General features: G+C 40.0%; 2 protein-coding genes across 5 annotated transcripts; one reads left to right on the top strand and one right to left on the bottom strand.

Moving 5' to 3' along the window:
- The first annotated feature begins 5,774 nt into the window (after positions 1 to 5,774).
- Positions 5,775 to 6,668, top strand: LOC112892536 (zinc finger BED domain-containing protein RICESLEEPER 2-like). Its single transcript, XM_025959675.1, has one exon. It carries the CDS (start codon positions 5,775 to 5,777, stop codon positions 6,666 to 6,668), a length of 894 nt encoding a protein of 297 aa, XP_025815460.1.
- A 528-nt stretch (positions 6,669 to 7,196) lies between these two features.
- LOC112895480 (alpha-galactosidase mel1) lies at positions 7,197 to 14,636 on the bottom strand. Of its 4 annotated transcripts, XM_025963434.1 has the most exons (14): positions 14,428 to 14,636; positions 13,416 to 13,563; positions 13,055 to 13,312; positions 12,240 to 12,414; positions 11,483 to 11,544; positions 11,233 to 11,396; positions 11,007 to 11,104; positions 10,349 to 10,407; positions 10,122 to 10,256; positions 9,827 to 10,034; positions 9,624 to 9,730; positions 9,383 to 9,464; positions 9,269 to 9,325; positions 7,197 to 7,554 (listed from the first exon to the last, which is right to left on the bottom strand). In XM_025963434.1, the coding sequence occupies exons 1-14, from the start codon at positions 14,514 to 14,516 to the stop codon at positions 7,337 to 7,339; spliced, it is 1,860 nt and encodes a 619-aa protein (XP_025819219.1). In that variant the 5' UTR covers positions 14,517 to 14,636; the 3' UTR covers positions 7,197 to 7,336. The 4 variants fall into 4 exon arrangements, with proteins under 4 accessions (XP_025819219.1, XP_025819216.1, XP_025819217.1 ...); XM_025963431.1 differs by having other exon boundaries at positions 9,624 to 10,034; XM_025963432.1 differs by having other exon boundaries at positions 9,269 to 9,310; positions 9,624 to 10,034.
- Between the last annotated feature and the right edge of the window lie 3,940 nt (positions 14,637 to 18,576).

Genomic DNA, 18,576 nt, shown 5'->3' with positions numbered 1-18,576 from the left:
TGACCTTGCATGTCATATAATTTACTTCACTTGCTGAGTACCCACCATAAATGTACTCACGCTTGCTTTATTAAAACCAATACTGCTCAGAAAAAGATAATAGTCCGGAGTTCCCTGAAGATTTTGAAGAGTACTAGGCGTATGTCCCCCAGTTTTCTGCCTGTGAAGTTGAAGTCCGTTGCCAGTTATAAATGTTTATTTATTCGCTTAAGATTAATACTTTCGGTCATGTAATAAAGTATTATGATACTCTCTTTCGTTATTACATTGTTTCGGGTATACACTTGTATTATCTATCATATGTGTGGAACTTGATCCTGACGCACATATGAGATGCATTCGGTTTCTTTCCAAAACCGGGTGTGACAAACATCTGGAGAAACAGGATGCAATTTTTTCAGTCCAATACTTGCGTGGTTTTTGTGTCTTGTTTTCCTCAATGAATGTGAGTTGTTTAAGGCACGGTTAGAGTTCATATTCTGAACGCAGGCTTGAATATTTGCTTGTGCCGAGGATCAACCATTTGGGACATAGTTTCTGCTCAATGCCTTCACAATAGGTCTTCGCTTACATTATTGACTGAATTTGCAGTACCATACATTTTTTTTGGATCATCCTTTTTCATTGATAAATGTACTGTCTTCTTACTAGAAAGTTTGAAATAGCTAGCTTAAACATGAATTTGTGATGCTAGAACCACTTCTGGGACATATATTGTTTGATACAATGGCCGAGTGTTGTGATGCTGATGCTTTCAAACAATTAAAGGGCTGTAATGATGAATGTGTATGCAATTTATTATGCATATGTGATATGTTATGTTTTCACCAGATATTGCAGTTCCTTTAAACCGCTGTGTGTGTTCTGATTTTACTACATTATATCTGACATGATTCTGTTTCTTCCTATCTTTCTACCTATATTGTTCTCAGCATGGGTGATCCAAACAGCAATGACCCTTTGATGGTGCATTACAAAAGGATGATTCATGGCACTAATGCGATGTTCGAAGATTGCGAAACGATGCTTGGTAGCAATGAGATGGTTGATGGCTGTCAGATGATCATTGGTGACAAGATGGGTAATGGTGGCGAAATGATCCTTGATTACAAGGTGGTCGACATCCATGATAACCAGATGGCTCACGACAACGACATGTTGCCTGGTAGCAAGATGGATCATGGTTATGAGATGATCCGCTATGACCAAATGGTCCTCCATGGTAGTGAGATAGTTCAAGATAGTGAGAAGCCTATTGGTAATGACACTGCTAAGTTGACGCCACCAACCTCCGCAAGGCGCCGAAGAAAGAAGTCCATGGTCTGGGAGCATTTCTCTACTGAAGAGTCTGAGGGATGCACAAAAGCATGCTGCAACCACTGTAAGGGAAGCTTTGCATACAGTTCTGGCTCAAAAATGGCTGGCACTAGCCATCTGAAGAGGCACATTACCTTGGGTCATTGTCCTGTGATCAAAGGTCAAGGACCTTCAGCAGGAGGCACAGACAATGGTGGTCAGGGTACCGTAGAGAAGCCTTCTAATAGGCGCCGCACATGTGCTGACTATGCAAATGCTCCATTCAATCCACACCTTAGTTCATCATATTTGGCGAAGATGATCATTCTGCATGACTATCCTCTGCATGTTGTTCAACAGCCAACCTTCATATCCTTTATTGAGGGCCTGCAGCCCCATTTCAAGTTGGTGAATACAGACGCGATGGAGGCAGAGGTTTATGCAATTTATCTGAAGGAAAGGGATAACTTGCTCAAGGAAGGATAAATCTCACAATACGATGGTGGACCACTAGCCAAATGTCACAACCCAAATGTTAAAAATATGATTAGCATGTAACTAGTAGCATCATGAGCATCATTGAATCATAATGGAGCATCACATACATGTGTTGCATGAGTTGTTTATTATTTCTAACCTTGTTTGTGTGAATGTTGTGAAGCAAGTTTAATTTTTGTTAAGTAACCATGTCCTCAAAAGTTTTATTCAAATACTAGACTTAGAAGGATGAATTTAAAATATTTTTGCAGAATTTTGTGACATCTAACACGAGCCATAAAATTCTTAGAAGTTTTGAAAACTGCTGTATTGTTTGAATTTTTGTGAGCAATCTAGAATAGATTTTTGAGTTCTTGTTGTTGCAGTGTGATCTTGCTCTAGAAAAATTTTGGTGATTTTTAGAGCCCGGGAAGTCCTAGTTTTTTAATCTTAAATTGAACCATCATTTTTCCTTTTTCCTCTCCTCCCCGAGCCCACCTATCAGCGGCGCGCCCCCACCTTCCTCGCTCCTGCTCACCCGCCGGTTGGGCAGCAGGGGCGGCAGCGCCATGGCGTCGTGCGCCTGTTGGCGTGCGGAAGCCAAGGCACTACCGGCCGCTCACCTCCTGCTCGCCCTCCCCCTCGATTTAAATCGCGCGAGCCTCCTTCTCCAAAGCCTAGCCCCCAATTTTTTCTTCTCCACCATTACTGTTGCCTCCTTTTCTTCCCCAACTCCGACCGCTGTCAATCCCCAACCTCCGGTGAGCGATTCTTCAATTCCTTGCAGCCCTGGCCTCCCCTCGTCCTCCTCGACCGATTCCCTCGCCGTGCAGGGCTCTCGGCGGAGCTCCGCTTCTTCTCCGCCGCCGGCACCGCTGCAGCCCCGTGGCATGCATCCGCCGCGTCCTCGACACTACTGGTAAACTCGCTGCCCTACTCCCTTCCCAGCGCACCCTGGCCCTGCCCGTTCCGCCGCCCCTCGCCGCCGACGAGGCTCCGGCCGAGCCTCGTCGCCGTCACGCTGCCCCGTGGCTGCGTCGCGAGCGCGCCCTCACGCACTGGCCGTGCCCTTGCCGTGGGTCAAGGCCAGCGATCGGCATTGACCAAGCCTGGGCCCATTTTCCCCTGGGCCCGCTGGTCAACGGCTTGGGCGGGCCCAGGTTGTGCAGATCTGCTATTTTAGGGTGTTTTAGTGATCTGAACTGTTGTAAAATTCTGTAGATCTCGGAAAAATGTGAAACTTATTTTGTTGGATTACTTGCACCAAGATCTACCTTGTAAATTTGATGGATTGCATGTTTCTATTTCAGTAAAATAGTTATGCTTTGTTTATGTTAAAGTAACTTAAATGCTTGGTAATTTCTCTGCTGCGCTAAAAATGCCAAACGTAACTTTGTTAGATTCTTGGTGAAAGGATCTATCTAGTGGTGAAATATGTTTGGATGGAACCGAACTGTTTTATAATGTTTTAGTGTGATTTATTGTTCTCTGCCTGCAGGCTTGTTTAATCCATAAATTTTGTTTGAAAAGTGGTAAAAGGGTAAGACCTATTTTGTTAGCCTTGTCTATCTGTCTAGTTCCTGCGGTAATTTTCTGGAAATTATTTAAAGTAGTTTGCATATCTTTTAAGATTTATCTTGTTTAGAGCAACTAAAAATTATCATGCTTATAAATATTTATATAAAATAGATTTTGCTGCAAATCCAACTTTTATGATTTTGTATTGAGGTTCTCTGTGTGCTCAAATTAATTCATGATTTTATGCTTGCTGTATGAATTTATTTTGACCAACCCTCGCTTTAGGTTCTTTTATTAAAAGCATAGTAAGCAGTGTCTTATCGGTAGTGTTTGTGTTGCTTGTCTTGTTTATGTATGCCATTCATTCCTCATTTCATGTTATGTCATATTCATATCATGGAATCATGCTAATGCATGTATCTCATTCATTCATGCATTATAGTGACCGAAACGCTGGAGAACGAGCCCGTTGAGCCCTCCAAAGGCCGTCGAAATCGAGCCCGGAGTTGAGTTCGTTGTCGAGCCGGAAGAAAACCAAGTCAAGCAGCTAAGCATGTTCCTTGATCCGCTTAATTTGATTTAGTTTAGTTATCTCATTTGGATATTTTTGGTTATGCTATATATTTATCTATTGCATCGTTGATCCTACTTTCTTGCATTTACCTTCCTTATTTTATATATCCATATCCTTGCCACTTGTAGTTAGTAACTAATTAATTTATTAGATGCTTAGCCACACTTAGAGTTGGTCTATTGTAAGCAAATTTTAGGAATACAATCACACTACACTCACTTGGCAACTTGGTTACCCTTGATCGCATTTGTCTGATTTTGGGAATGTTGGAAGGATCGATACAGTCTAGTTGGAAAAGTGGTTTCGTGGTTTGGGCAGAATGTAGGGCCTATAAAAGGAGTCTCGGAGGCATAATCCACTTGAATCGTTTAAGGACCGTCCGTGGATGACCTTATTTTTGAGCAACTTAACTTACTACCACATATCCAATCATGGTATGGATGAGCCGAATACCTTTTATATTTTAATCATTAAGGCACGATCCTAGATGCAGGGCCATAGGACTTTGTAGAAAGACTTAGGGGTGTCCCTGGTGGACCGAGGTGACTCTTCGTGCAAGTTAGGCGTGATTTTCAACGGTTAAGACTTGTTGGAAAAGGTGGTGCGAGTACTCTCTTACCCTACGTGATCGGTTGGGTGAGCCATATGGTCCTTGTGTCATGTGGGTAAAGAAGGATACCCTTGCAAGGTTAAATAATCAATTCGAATTGCCACACTCTCGGTTACGAGCAAGCTCAATATCCAATGAATTTTTCGTAGAAGTATGTTTATGCTTTGTCAGGGCTCGTGTCACTCTATGTTACTTTATTTGTTTATTGCATTTAAGCAACTAAAATTGTGAGGTGGGTTGGGCAAGATAATTAATTTGCTAGAGAGCTAGATGTTGGATTAGGGAGCTCATGTATCTTGTTGAGCCCTCATTGCATGCTCCTTAATTATTAAATTGTGTAAGTCTTGCGAGTACCTTTGCACTTATGTTGTTTTTTAAACTAAGTTGCAGGTGAGCTGGAAGTTGTGTTTGGCCACTTCTATAGTTCTACCCTGCCGATACCGGTGCGGAGGAGGAGTAGGTCATTGTGGCCTCGATGGTGCCCTTGAGCAAGACTCCATTAGTTTATCATATTTTATCAAGTTTATCCACTGCGTAGTCGTTTCTTTTGGGATAGCATGTTAAACACTAAACTTTAAGTTTCATGTCCCTTTTAATGCTAATTGTGAGACCAAGGCTTGTAAGTTGTTGTTGGACCTTTAATTTCAGATTTGAACCCTCTTATGTTGAACTTGTAATGTTTATTTGTTAAACACTTGAAATGCTTAAAATTGCTCTTTGTGGTTCATCGGCAATATATACGTGATTGTAAACGGTATGTGTGTATGCTTGATCTTGGGCATATGGTGGAGCACATACCAGGGCTACCGGATTTGATATTATTTTTAGCAAACAACGTGTCGGTTGTTCATGTCCTTAGATGTGGGTTAACAAGTGGCATGCTCTCGGGCAAGCGCGTGTTAGCTCTTATCTTATTGATAATGACCGGCGGTTCGCTTAAAATAATATCAAATTGGGCGGTTCTTACACCAAACTCTTGGATATGTTTTAATTGCTGGCCAATTCATTGATTCTGAGTGGAAGATGCTTAAGGGGCAGTTTTTGGTTGTGAGGTCCTATGCCCATATACTGAATGCAGCTGCAAGTGATGTCACTGATTCAGTTCAAAATGTCATCTACAAAATCCGTTAAAGTATAAAGTTCATAAAATCTTGTACTAGCCATGAGCAGCAATTTACTGACATTATTCAGCTACTGCAAATTCCAAGTAACAAGACCCTATGTCTCGACATTAAAGCCCAGTGGAACACCACCTATCTGATGCTGCTGGCAGCTCTGGATTATAACCAAGCATTCACCATGCTGGAGAAATCTAATGCTAACTACAATCAATCACCTTCTGCAGTGGACTGCGAGGAAGTCGAGGTTGCTTGCAGGTATCTTAAGCTTTTGTATGACTCTGCACAAAGCATTTTGGCAACAGAAGATCCAACGTCAAACATCTTTTTCCATGAGGCTTGGACAATTCAGAGAGAGATTTCAAGTGGCACAGATCTTCAAGATCCAATTTCCAGTAGAATTGCAAAAGACATGCATGAGAGGTTTGACAAGTACTGGAATGATTGTAATGTCATGCTGGCCATTGCTATTGTGATGGATCCTCGTTTCAAGATGAAGATTGTTGAGTTCAGTTACTCCAAAATTTATGGTCTGAAGGGTGTAAAGTATGTCAAGGTGGTGGATGATGCTGTTCACGAGCTTTACGAAGAATATGTTAGACAGCCACTTCCGTTGACACCTGCCCATGTTGAGCAAGGTGCTAATGGTGCTCTGCCTACTGATGTAACGAAAATCCTAACAAATCCACCTTCCACTGGTGATGTACTTTCAGACTTTGACATCCATCTTTCAGAGGTGGCGCTGACCCAGATCCCAAAGTCAGAGCTAGATCGGTACTTGGAAGAAGCCTTGCTCCCACGCATCCCAGAGTTTGGCATCCTGAAGTGGTGGAAGCTTAACGCCGTAAAGTACCCAACTCTCTCAAGGATGGCCCGAGATGTCCTTGCCATCCCAGTCTCCACAATAGGTTGCGGCTCTATATTCTCGTCAGCTAGAACTGAAGCAAGGATGCTTGACGACTACCGGAGTTCACTGCGCCCCGAAACCTTGGAGGCACTGTTCTGTGCAAAGGACTGGCTACAAAATTCCCCTCCTGCTCCAAAATCACCCAGTTCCACATTGGCAAAGAAGTGAAGACGAAGAGGGCTTCGCAGTAGTTCTTGTGGTAGCTGATCTTTGCATGTCCAAGTAGTAGGGATCTCTATATATTAAGGTGGTGGTTAGTTAGGAATGTTTTGTCGGTAGCTATATCATAGGTTGCAACTCGGTTATGCTTAGCGAGATGTTAAGCTGAATGCATGATCTGTCTCAGCTTGCTCTTTCAGCTTTCCGTGTTCATGTCCTGATGCCATTCTTGCATTTTTCTTATTATAAGTTCTGCCATGTTGTTCATTCTGCATTTGTCATTTAGTTGTGCATGCTACTGCTGCTTGTGAATCCTGCTCTCGTCAGATGATTCCATTCCACGAGTACAATATTATATTTATCTATCTGCTATTATCTTGGTGACCAGATAATGTTTGTTCGTACTATTTAATTAATAGGTAAATGATTGAATTACTTACGTTTGGTTGGACAAATAGCCATGTCTGAGTGATTTGCAATTTGAACCTCCAAATTGTGTTGCATGTTCCTCTGTTAATCATGAGTAGCTGAAAATTGTACCACTAAATAGGAGCCACCGAGCCCTTTTAGGATATCAAACAAAACATACTGTTCACCTTCCTTTTTTCCTTGTTTATTTTTCACTGTTCTAATAAAATCTTTCTGGCAAATCAATTTATGGGTTCCAGTACCGCAATCTAACATATGATTTCGAACAACATGGAGGCATGTGGATTAACCACTGCTGAAATCTCTTCTTTCGTGAGACTGAAATTCTTCCCGCTCCAAACTTCAGTGCAGCTACATAGGTGTTTTCTCAACAATGCTCTCCTGAGAACCATTCCAAGGTCTGATATTCGTGCAGCCATCTTCCTGCTCGTGGAGTCAAGGTTGAAGAATGCAAGATAGATTTCTCCTGCACCATGGAACACAATGCGTCAGCATATAAATCTTTTCTCATGCATTACTCAAAAGATAGAAATTGAAATGGTCCGCGCTTGAAGCTGAAACTACTCCCTCCATCCCCGAAAAGAATGCAACTCTCCTTTGTTTCGAGAAGTCAAATAATTTCAAGTTTGACCAAATTTATACAAAAAGTTACTAACATTTATGTCTCCAAATAGATTTAGTATGAAAATACATTATATGATTAATCTAATGATACTTATTTTATAGTACAGATGTTAATACTATTTTGTATAAATTTGGTCAAAGTTGAAATTGTTTGACTTGTCGAGGAGCGAGAGTTGCATTCTTTTTGGGATGGAGGGAGTATCTCAGTTGGGAGTACAAAATCAACCAGACCACTAAATCTTTCATTTCTGAGTACTGCGATCAACAATCTAGGTAATTTCACACATTTCTAGTCTCCTAATCAAAGGAGTAATGAGATCGTCCATCTTTACCATGGTTATGCACCATACAAGAAATTCTGATAACTTCTGAGCGTATTTTACTCAAGTTATGAAAGGCGAATATGGTTAGATAACACAGATGAACATAACTTCAATATAATTTCGGCCAAAAGTCATGTTACCAATTCTATAATAGTAAGACTTATAATTCGCTGCAGAGTGAAGGGTTTCGATATTTTAATGAAAATGCTGTATGTATGAGACAATGTTTTTGAGATTGTTTACTGTTTTCCTCTAAAACCCAAAACTCAAATCTGAACTACAATTGTGTAAACCAAGAATATACTCCCTCCGTTCCAAATTATTAGTCGTTTTGGCTATTCTAGGTGCATAATTTTTGCTATGCATCTAGTTTATAATATGTATCTAGAAAAGCCAGAATGACTAATAATTTGGGACGGAGGGAGTATTATTTTATCAAACTACATGCAGAACTTTTTGGTTTATGAAACTAGAGGAAGATGATTTCAACATATTTAAAACAGGAGGAGTTAGGAAGACTATTAGTAAAGTAGTTTATTTCCTTGTTATGCAAAAAAGAAACCACAAAAGGTTATCCACCTGAAGTCAGATATGTGAAACAAGGTTATGTGCCATGTATCAAAGCAGGTCCTCAAGGCTTTATCTGCCAAGAAAAGGGTCTATGGATGATCCTAGCTATCCTATTCTTGTATAATTGTAAAAAAAAAGAATGTAAAGGTTTCAGATGTTAAGACAGTTGGCAAGAATGGCCATGCTAGTCTTGCTTCTAAGGTTGAAACTTTGGAGTCGCAAGATTGCTAAATTGGAAATCAGTGATGGTTGAGGAAAGAACTACATGATGGAGGTAGGCACATATAGATACTCTTGTCTCACTTCTCCCCTTACAGTTGAAGCTATGAAAGTCAGTTTTGCATTCCCTGTCTAAATTATGTCATCCATGTAGCCTAAGGTCTCTATTTTCGACGCTTGATTCTGAAGTCTTGGTGAGATTATGTGTCCTGTGGTTACTCTATGAATATCATGGTCTATCTACAAGATTTTTGTTAACAGAGCTGAAGCTCATGTACCATATAGAAATATTGCAATTCTGGTAGCAAATTATTATATATTTTACAGAGGCAACAATTAAAAGAATTTTGTATGTTAGTAATCGATATACATATATATTCCTCACAGGAGTAAACCATTTGACAGGATTCCCTGTTGTGTACATGTAAATATAAGATAACTAACCTTTACTTCCAGTTGCAACCCATGCACGAGCTCCATTAGTACCTATTTCATAGAAAACTGTGATGGCAGTGTAATTATTTCAATTAAATCACAACAAAGTTACTTAATATGTACCTCCTTCATCCCTTGATTCCACTGTGGCACACAATCCTGAATAGCTGCTCACAAGGTTTCCATTCGCATTTAGCTCCCACATCTGCGCATTCACACATTCATGCGTAAGTTCTCATTCTTCACAAACTTCATGACTAGTAAAGTGCTAAAGTTTTGTGTCCAGTAAGTAACACTTCATGTAATCTTCACTATTCAAAAGATTGGGTTGGTGGTCTGGTGGTGATGGTAGAGATCTCATTACCTGTTTTGCATGCCACCTGCATGCAGAGAACATTGGAAACCTAATCTCTGAGGCGGTCCGCCTTCGACCAGCAGATGCATCCAAACAAGTATCACTGGTATTTCTAACTGAAAGATGAAACTTAGATTGGTGTTCCATGTTGTCCATGCTAATGATACCCCTATAATGTACAAATTGTGTTTTTCCCAGGCAAAATGATATACTTTTGTCATTCTGTATTTCGTAGTTCCTGCATATATGATCTGGCTTCCCATCTTGTGAAAACATATACCATCCATTAGCTGTATCATCGTTGCAGGCAGTTAGACCGACAAACATGCCATCATTCTTTGTAAGGTCAACATGATAAGGAGATCTAAAGCGGCCAGAATGTTCCTTTTTTGACGTCCTTTCACTGTGCACATAATGGAACTGAAAATGTCTACAGGTCAGCATATAGTTCTTTTATGGCTACAAAAAGCACAAACCGTTCTGATACAAATTCTCAAGTCAAGGTACCTCCATGTTATTTTTACTGTAGTGGTTTATCTTCAATAAAGTAGGATTGGTAATTATGCTTAGTGTAATATCATCGAGATGTCTCAAATCTCCACCATACATGAGAGGCGATTTAGCCATTGACCAAAGTGCCATCTGGAAGGTCAATCAAAGAAAAAAGAGTTCCTTATTATATAAAAAAGATATAAAACATTTAAAATTTTAAAACCAAACTGATCACCATCAACCTGTGTTTTCTGTTCATCAAGAGTAAGGTTACATTTCCTGTGAGGGCCTTGATTGACACCTGCACTAACAGAAGAAAGGGTCTGTTTCTGAATTCTGATACAGCTGCATATCTATTATCTCATTCAACATATTCCAGAAAAAATGGGGAAAGAAAAAAAAAACAAGATACAGATATGATGTACCCAAGAAAACAATTGAGCAGATGAGTTACATGTAGTTGAATAAATTAGTGCACCCAAACTCGAATCTAGGTGGTGGGGGTGTACACCCACACCTCCCATCAACTGAGCTAGGCTCAGTTCCTCTCAGCTGCTTGAATAAATGAATGTCTTTCTCTAAGTAACTTATGGCATATAAGTTTAGATATTCCGCATTTTCCTATATAGAATGAGATATTTCATACAACACTGTAACAGCATGTGCATCCATGAAGTTTGTGGAAGAATTCATGTCCCACCTGGTGTGCTACAACCGTTTCTTGATGCCAAAATTCGGTAACATGTTTTCCTCAAAAGAAATTCGATAACATGAGCATTTAACAGATTGTAGTTTGTTTCTTCTGAAAATTGTGAGTTTGCTTCATGGTTAAAAGACACTGTGCAAGATGAGAATCAAGGCTATTTTAATTTCTTAATTAATATAAAGCTAATTCAGTACTTGGATCGGTAAGCCATCCAAATGGAAGCATGTCTAAGTCTGGCCAAGATCTTCCTCGCAACCCAGTGGCCCCTATCTTCTTTGCAGCAGCAAAGGAACTGCGTACAGCATGCAAAGGGAAATAAGGAATAAGTTCTTATTTACTAGACAATAAACTGATACAGCTAAGGAAAATAATGAGTATGTAAAGAAACAAGACAAGGTAGAAAATATCTGTTCAATTTACCTTGACACAGAAAAATGTGAGCTCACATCATTCCAGTTATCCCAATCATCTCCAGTTATTCTGTACATATTAACATGATCGCTAATATTCTCAGCTAATGCTGGAGTGGCTTCAGTTCCTGGTGAGAGGGACAGGATGATCGGACGATCAATCTCTTGCAATAGCTGCAACATAGGTATTAGCTGATTCTGGAAATTCACTGATTTCATCGGAACTAGTATAATTAATTCTAGGATGGGGAGTTATTTACCTCTGAAATAGTGATGATTTCTTCTGGGCTATAATCTGTGCCGAAGATACAATCAACCTTCACTGCAAACAAAACATTTGTTCAACACTAAGTTTAGGCAGCACATGGGAAGGGCCAACTAAAACTTGAGATAACTCCATGCTATCCACAGGCCAACAACTACAACAACTACAACTTAGCCTTTTGTCCCAAGCAAGTTGGGGTAGGTTAGAGATGAAACCCACATAAAACAAGAATAAGAAACACAAAAAACACAAAAAGGGCACAAGCCAAAGGAAGAGTTAGGGGTTAAACAAAAAGTAACAAAGGTCACGGTTCAGATACGTTAATTGCTAATCTCCAAGCGCTCCTATCCATAGCTAATTCCTTAGCGATATTCCACTCCTTAAGGTCTCTCTTAACCGTCTCGTCCCAAGTTAGTCTAGGTCTACCTCTACCTCTCTTTACATTATCGCCCCGCTTTAAAACTCCACTACGCACCGGCGCCTCGGGAGGCCTCCGTTGTACATGTCCAAACCATCTCAACCGATGTTGAATCAACTTCTCCTCGATAGATGCCACCCCGACCCTATCTCAAATCTCTTCATTCCGGACTCTATCCCTTTTTGTATGCCCGCAGAACCAACGCAGCATACGCATCTCTGCTACACTCAGTTGCTGGACATGTCACCTTTTTGTAGGCCAACATTCAGCACCGTATAGCAAAATGACATATAACCTCCTATCAAAAAAAATGACATATAACCTATAAGCGTACCAAAATCAACACCCCAATCAGCATATTGTCGATAAAGAGATCTTAAAAAGGCCCGTCCAGCTCCAGTATCCGTGTTAACACTCATAAATCCATGCGGCATCCATGCACAAGTTCTGTGAGTGAGACCTATGTCACGTGCTGTCCATTGACGGCCGTCCTCTATATACGGTTTTCCCTGAAAGAAATCACAAGAGAACACATCAAAAAGTTATAAACTAGAGTACAGCAACTTCCATTTGCACCTGAGTTTTGCTAAGTGTGATGCCCTGATTTCAAGATTTATTTGTTGAATTATAAATAGAAGTTAAGATTTCACAGGAAAACACACAACGACTAAGGTATTCAGTTATTGAAAACATCACATAATATGAAATTACATAAATGTCAAATATATAATTAAAAAATACTATGGGGTAGAGCATTTCACACTATAGTAGTGAATGATGGAGAAGATAATTAAACCAAAATTGGTTGGTGCTCAAGGGAACCAACCTCCACATTGCAGTGTTCCAAAAACTCAAAAAAAAAGATCACACAGCTAGTACAATAAAGTTGAGTAATCTTGTAAAACATAAATTTCAAATTCATCTTTCATACCGAGATTCAAAGAAAAGCTAAGAATGGCTTCTGTATATACAAGTTAACATTAGCAATGATTATTGGTTTTGAGTATAAAACATAATGTTAACAAGGACTAGTAGCAAAGTCGAGGGACCTTGATAAAATGAACGCGTAATAAGTTTTGCCAAATAAAATTCTACTTTCAAAACACTATTAGTTGTCATATATTAGCATATTAAAAGGAAAAACATTACCGTCTTAATGTCCAAGATTGGCGTGTTTGCATTAACCGCTTGAACACTTATACCTTTCATCAAATGGATGCCAAATTTCAATCCCATTCCATGGACCTTACTGGCAATTTGACTAAACCCTCTGTCAACTGTAGATGACGGAAATCGTTGAAGGTCTGGAAATGGTCGACCCCATTCATCGATGTTATCAAACCCATATGAATCTGTGTATGCCCCATCAACATACTTCCGGTACCAGAGGAAATCAATAACTGCATACTACATGAGATAGAATAAATAGTTAAATGTGTGGTCAGAATTATATCCATTCATATTTCTTATGATATTATCTATAGCCAAACTAAAGTATTCTGAAAAAAACCTGGTATCCATGTGGGAGTAACTTCTCTGCCAAGATCTGTGCATTTTGCAGGTATGCACTTTCATCTACAATCCATGAAAAAGAGTCATATGAGTTCCAACCTCTTGGTGGCAACGCGGCAAGTTCTTCATTTGCCTGAGAAGTACCCCTGTAATTTACATGCATGAAAAAATGGTATTAGTCATTTTCTTTAATTATGTGTATCCTTGGTTACTATGGATCAAATTCTGAAGCTTTGTAACTTGTAGTGTTTTGCACTTTGACAATAGCATTGCAGCATATTCCTCAATGTTTCATTGATGTTACGTTACAAAAAAAAAAGAGTGTTGGACAGAGACAAAAGAGATATAAAAACACATAGCTTATGCACTTGACGAATTTCATTTCAATAACATCTTTTAGAAAGTCACTTGAAACAGTAAGGGTGCAGAAATTAGGCCACAAAATTAAAACCTTATTCTAGAGGATCAGTGTGAAGTAATGGAATTTTCAACCAAAATAGAGGTATTTTTTATCAATACGCTTAAACTATCAGTATTGTCATTTATTTGAAGCAGTGCACGGTATAATTTTCTGCATTTTAGACCATAAGGGTTGGTTCTGTACTTCTGTTATTCAATTCCGTGATTGGGCAAGTGCAGGGCTTCAAGCATAACCTAAGGCCCCTGAGTTAAGTGTGAAATGAAATCAGGATGCTCAGTGATCAGAAATGTCCTCCCACAGTTTAATGAAACAATTGAGAGTTTAATGAAACAATTGAGTGCTCTACAGATTTCAAGCATTTAGTGTTAAAGTAACTCAGTCTGACAAAGTTGCTAATCAGATGCAAAATAGGCAACTCCATCAATGAACTACTGAATTGCTGAAGCAAAAGTAGTGAGCTTTGGAGCACCAGCAATTGACACCGTATTCGGAATTTAACCAGAGAATTGATGCAAACCAAATACAAAATATCCATCCAATAAGGGACAGTGAAACCACCAGAAATGGCTTCAACAGTTCGCGTACAAACCAGAGGAAGACGAAAAGAACGAGGACGAGGAGGGCGGAGCAGAGGCGGTGACGCTGCCATGGCTGAGGGGAGGAAGGCCCCATGCCCATTCCGGCCGGCCGCCGAACAGGAGGAAGCCAGAGCTGGAGAGAGAGAGAGAGAGAGAGAGAGAGAGAGAGGCGGCACTAATGGAGTGGCAGTGGGTTGTTGGGCAGTGACTGTGGGTGGTGTGTCTGTTGTGCGATGTGTCAACTCCCGAGGAGGTCACGGCATGATCTGTTTGGCTGCATGTTTTTCAGACTCTTGGCGGCGCGCGGCCCATGGACCCCTAGCGCCCATGATTTTTCAGTCTCTCGGCAGTCCATGCAGCCCACGGACACTAACGACCCCTAGCCTAGACCTGATCACGGGCCGAGTGACCCGATAAATCTGACCCGACCCATTCCGTCCGGAAAAATCCAACACAACCTGACCCGATCAATATTTGACCCGATCAATATTTGGACTGGGTTCGGACCAAAATTTCTGGCCCGCAACAAAAGTTAGGCCAGGCATGAGCCGATTTTTTATCCAAAATCCAAAAAAATCCAACCCTACCACGGATCGGGTCAGGGTCGGACCGAAAAATCCGGTCCGGTAGTCAAGTCGGTCCGGATTTAGGCTCAAGAAAAAAATACCTGGTTTTTCTCTAAGCCAACCCGGCCCATGATCACATCTACCCTAGCCACATGAAAGAAGAATGAACAAAATTCAGAAATTCAGCTGATCAGAGCACGCCGCCAGCGACAAAACGGAATCATGACGGGCAAGGAGCCAGGGAGTCCAGTACTAGCCCGCGGAGCCGAGTATGGTCGGCAACGATGCCGTACGGTGTTCCAGCAGGTCCCTTTTCACTTTGTTTTGTTTGTTATGGGTATTGGCATTTATTGATTCCGTGTAGAATGAGAAGCTAAAGTAAACGTGTTCCAATATTTCAAGAAATGTTTCTAAAATGTGAATGAAGAAGATTGAAGTTTAATCTTCTAGTTTTTTTTAAATTTTCTTTCTTGTGTTTTTGACATCCTCTTTTGAGATTTAGAGTCTAAGAACTGTAATAACCCTTTGACCGTAGACATTCATTTATGAATATTCAAGGCTGGAATTTTTCTTTAATTAAAAAAGAAATAGCAGTTTGGAGTGATGATGCATCCATTGTCTGATACTGCTCCGTGCTGTATTTGTTCATGTATCGGGCCAATTTCAGATCTTGTCCACTTGATGATGGATTTTAGTGCTTGTCGCAGATGGATGTCATCATGTTAAACAGTCAAAGCGCGCTCTTGCTCCAGTGCATAATTGAAAGGGCACGACAAATCAGGGGTACCTGATGTGGGCTCACCGCTGCCGTCGATGGTCGCACCTGCCGCTTGTGCCACTGCTTGCTCCACGGAATCCCCTTTTTCCGCTCCTGCAACGCAAAGCTGCTGCGAGCGCGGTAGCCGCTGCCGTTGGTGGCTCTCTCTTGGTCCAGCACTTCATTGGGGACAAAAGGGTGGACCTCCCCATTCGCGACGACAGGAGCCGTGAGAGTCGATGGCTCGCTGCTGTCGCGCCATTCACGATGAAATGCGTCGCCAGCACCCAGTGCAGGCAGTGGCGTCCCGGTATTTCCGGGGCCCTGTGCAAAATAACTAAAATAGACCTAATCTATTAAAGAAAAATGCTAAAAAAATATTGTATTATATGTATAATATAATTGTATACACTAAGCGGTACTTTTACATATATTTTATTTGAAAAGCATTATTCTATGGGTGTTCTTGGAAATAAAATCTTCAATGATGTACTCATAATCAATCTTCTCTAACATTTCACTCTCAATTGCTATTGTAGCCAATAAATTCAGCCTTTCTTGTGTCATTGTAGAGCGTAAGTAGGACTTTAATAGCTTCAGTTTAGAAAAACTCCGCTCAGCCGATGCAACGGTCACAGGAATGGTTAGCAGAACTCTGTATGCAATAGTTGCACTGGGAAAATAATCATGTTGCTTCAAAAAATTGAGAATATCAAGAGGACCCATATTTTCCTGTGGAATAAAATCTTGAAGAAAACTCAACTCCACAAATAGGTCATTCGCATCAATATCAGACTGTCCATCCCTTTTAAGTGCAGTCTTAGGATAGTGACAACAAGTTTTCAGACTCTTTTTATCTAATGATCGCAATGCATTGGAAGTAAACAAGAAACCAAATATTTTCTCATAACTTTGATACTGCTCAAATCTCCTTGTCAGTGAGGCGATAGCTTGATCTACAACAGGAATAAAGTAGTTGATTCGAAATGATTCCTCTGCGGATTGTATTTCAATATTTGTGTCATTTGGATTCTCATCAAAATTTCTCTTTCTTTTAATTTGCCTCTTTTTTTGAAATGTTGTACCAATATCCATCTCAAGTGCAATTTCTTTGGCTGCCTCCAATGCATTTAGAAAACCTGTTTCTCTGTACTGTTTGAAGAAAGAAATGAGATCCTGAACTTTCTCAATGGCAATGTCAATAAGCATATCCTTTGACTGCAAGTCTTTGCTTACTACATTGACAGCATATAAAATCTCATACCAAATGACTATTGCCACTAAAAATTCAAAATCTCCAAGTTCATTATTTACCAAAGATTTAGCCTCACTGCTTGCCACTGGATCGTTATCACTATCTGATACTTGAAGTAGAGCTTCCCGAATATTTGCACACTGAAATCTAATAGCCTTAACACTATCAATACAGCTTTCCAAACATGTAGCTGACACTGACTTGAGAGTCAATCCAGTTAAGTTATCTTTCAGAATCTGCCATTTCTTTGTAAATTTAGCAAAAGTCATGTAGATACGTTGGATAATTCTAAAAAAATCTTTAGCTTTAGCACAACTCTTGGCCATATCACAAAGTGTTAAATTAAGGCTATGGCAACCACAAGCAGAATAGAAAGCTCTAGGATTTATGTCCAAAAGTTTCTTTTGTACCCCTTGATTTTTTCCTTTCATATTAGAGCCATTATAATAGCCTTGACCTCTGACGTCATCTATATTGAGACCGAGATACTTTAGTTCTCCTTCTAGAACATCAAAAACTTCTTTTCCTGATGTATCATTTACCTCCAAAAATCCCATGAAAGATTCCTCAATGCGAACATGATTGGAAGATGAATCCACATACCTTATAATTAAAGATATTTATTCTTGGTGGCTTGCATCAGGGGTACAATCAAGTATGACCAAGAAATATTTAGCTTGCTTTATTTTCTTAATAATCTCAGAATTAATAGCAGAACCAAGCAAATATATTAGCTCATTTGAACCCGTGGACCAAGACAGTGAACTTGAGTTTCATTGTTTGTAATTCGACGAACATGCTCCTGAATAACTGGATCAAATTCAGCCAGCATTTCTATCAAGCCCAAGAAATTCCCATTGCTATCTTCATATAGTTTGCAGTTATGACCACGGAATGCAAGATTATGTTTGCCCAAGAATTTTACAATGGTCACAATTCTAAACAGAACTTTTCTCCAATGCTCCTTCTCTTTCTCAAGCTGTTGTTGAGCACCTTTATCGATAGTTTGTTCCTTTTGCAATCTGTTACGCAACTCATACCAAGTGGTCATATTTATGACATGATCTACACTTGTTTCATGCTCTTTAAGCCTTTCACTAAGATGTGTCCAATCATTGAATCCGTCGTTGGCCAACTGACCTTTTCTATGCCCTTTTGCGAATACTTTGCAGCTAAAGCAATATACTCTATCAAGTTCTTTGGAATATACAAGCCAATCCCTATCACACTTCTCTCCATTCAATAAAATTCTTGTATAAAATCATGCAGAGAACCTTCTTGAAAATCTATCATTTGGACCTTTCTGAATTGACAAGTCTCTTTTAGGAACCTTTTCTGCTAAAATGTCAATCTGTTTAGAATTGAGAGAATCCCAATACCTTGGATCGAATATGTCGGGCTGAAAAGAAGAATACCAATGTTTGAAGTAGTAGCATCATCAATGTTCGCAGCAGCAGGAGAGCTATCCAGATCATTGGTATTATCAAAAACTTGTTCAGAATTATTTTCAGGCTCTGTCTCAACAATGTTTGGATGATTGCCAGTTTCCTGAATTTGATTATCGGAGGGAGTAACTTGTGGT

Source organism: Panicum hallii, chromosome 5 (assembly GCF_002211085.1).
Source record: "Panicum hallii strain FIL2 chromosome 5, PHallii_v3.1, whole genome shotgun sequence".
Classification (NCBI taxonomy): Eukaryota; Viridiplantae; Streptophyta; class Magnoliopsida; order Poales; family Poaceae; genus Panicum; species Panicum hallii.
The sequence above is the reverse complement of the archived record's forward strand: the minus strand, read 5'-3'. Positions and strand labels throughout refer to the sequence as shown.

Bases quoted from the DNA above. Each gene is read 5' to 3' on its own strand.
- LOC112892536 (XM_025959675.1), top strand. From the start codon at position 5,775: ATGCTGGAGAAATCTAATGCTAACTACAATCAATCACCTTCTGCAGTG.
- LOC112895480 (XM_025963431.1), bottom strand. From the start codon at position 14,516: ATGGGCATGGGGCCTTCCTCCCCTCAGCCATGGCAGCGTCACCGCCTC. The intron at 13,313-13,415 runs GTTTTTTTCAGA...TATCTCATGTAG, and splicing joins TACTCCCACATGGATACCAG to TATGCAGTTATTGATTTCCT. The intron at 10,408-11,006 runs GTACTGAATTAG...CTGTTAGTGCAG, and splicing joins TGGATGGCTTACCGATCCAA to GTGTCAATCAAGGCCCTCAC.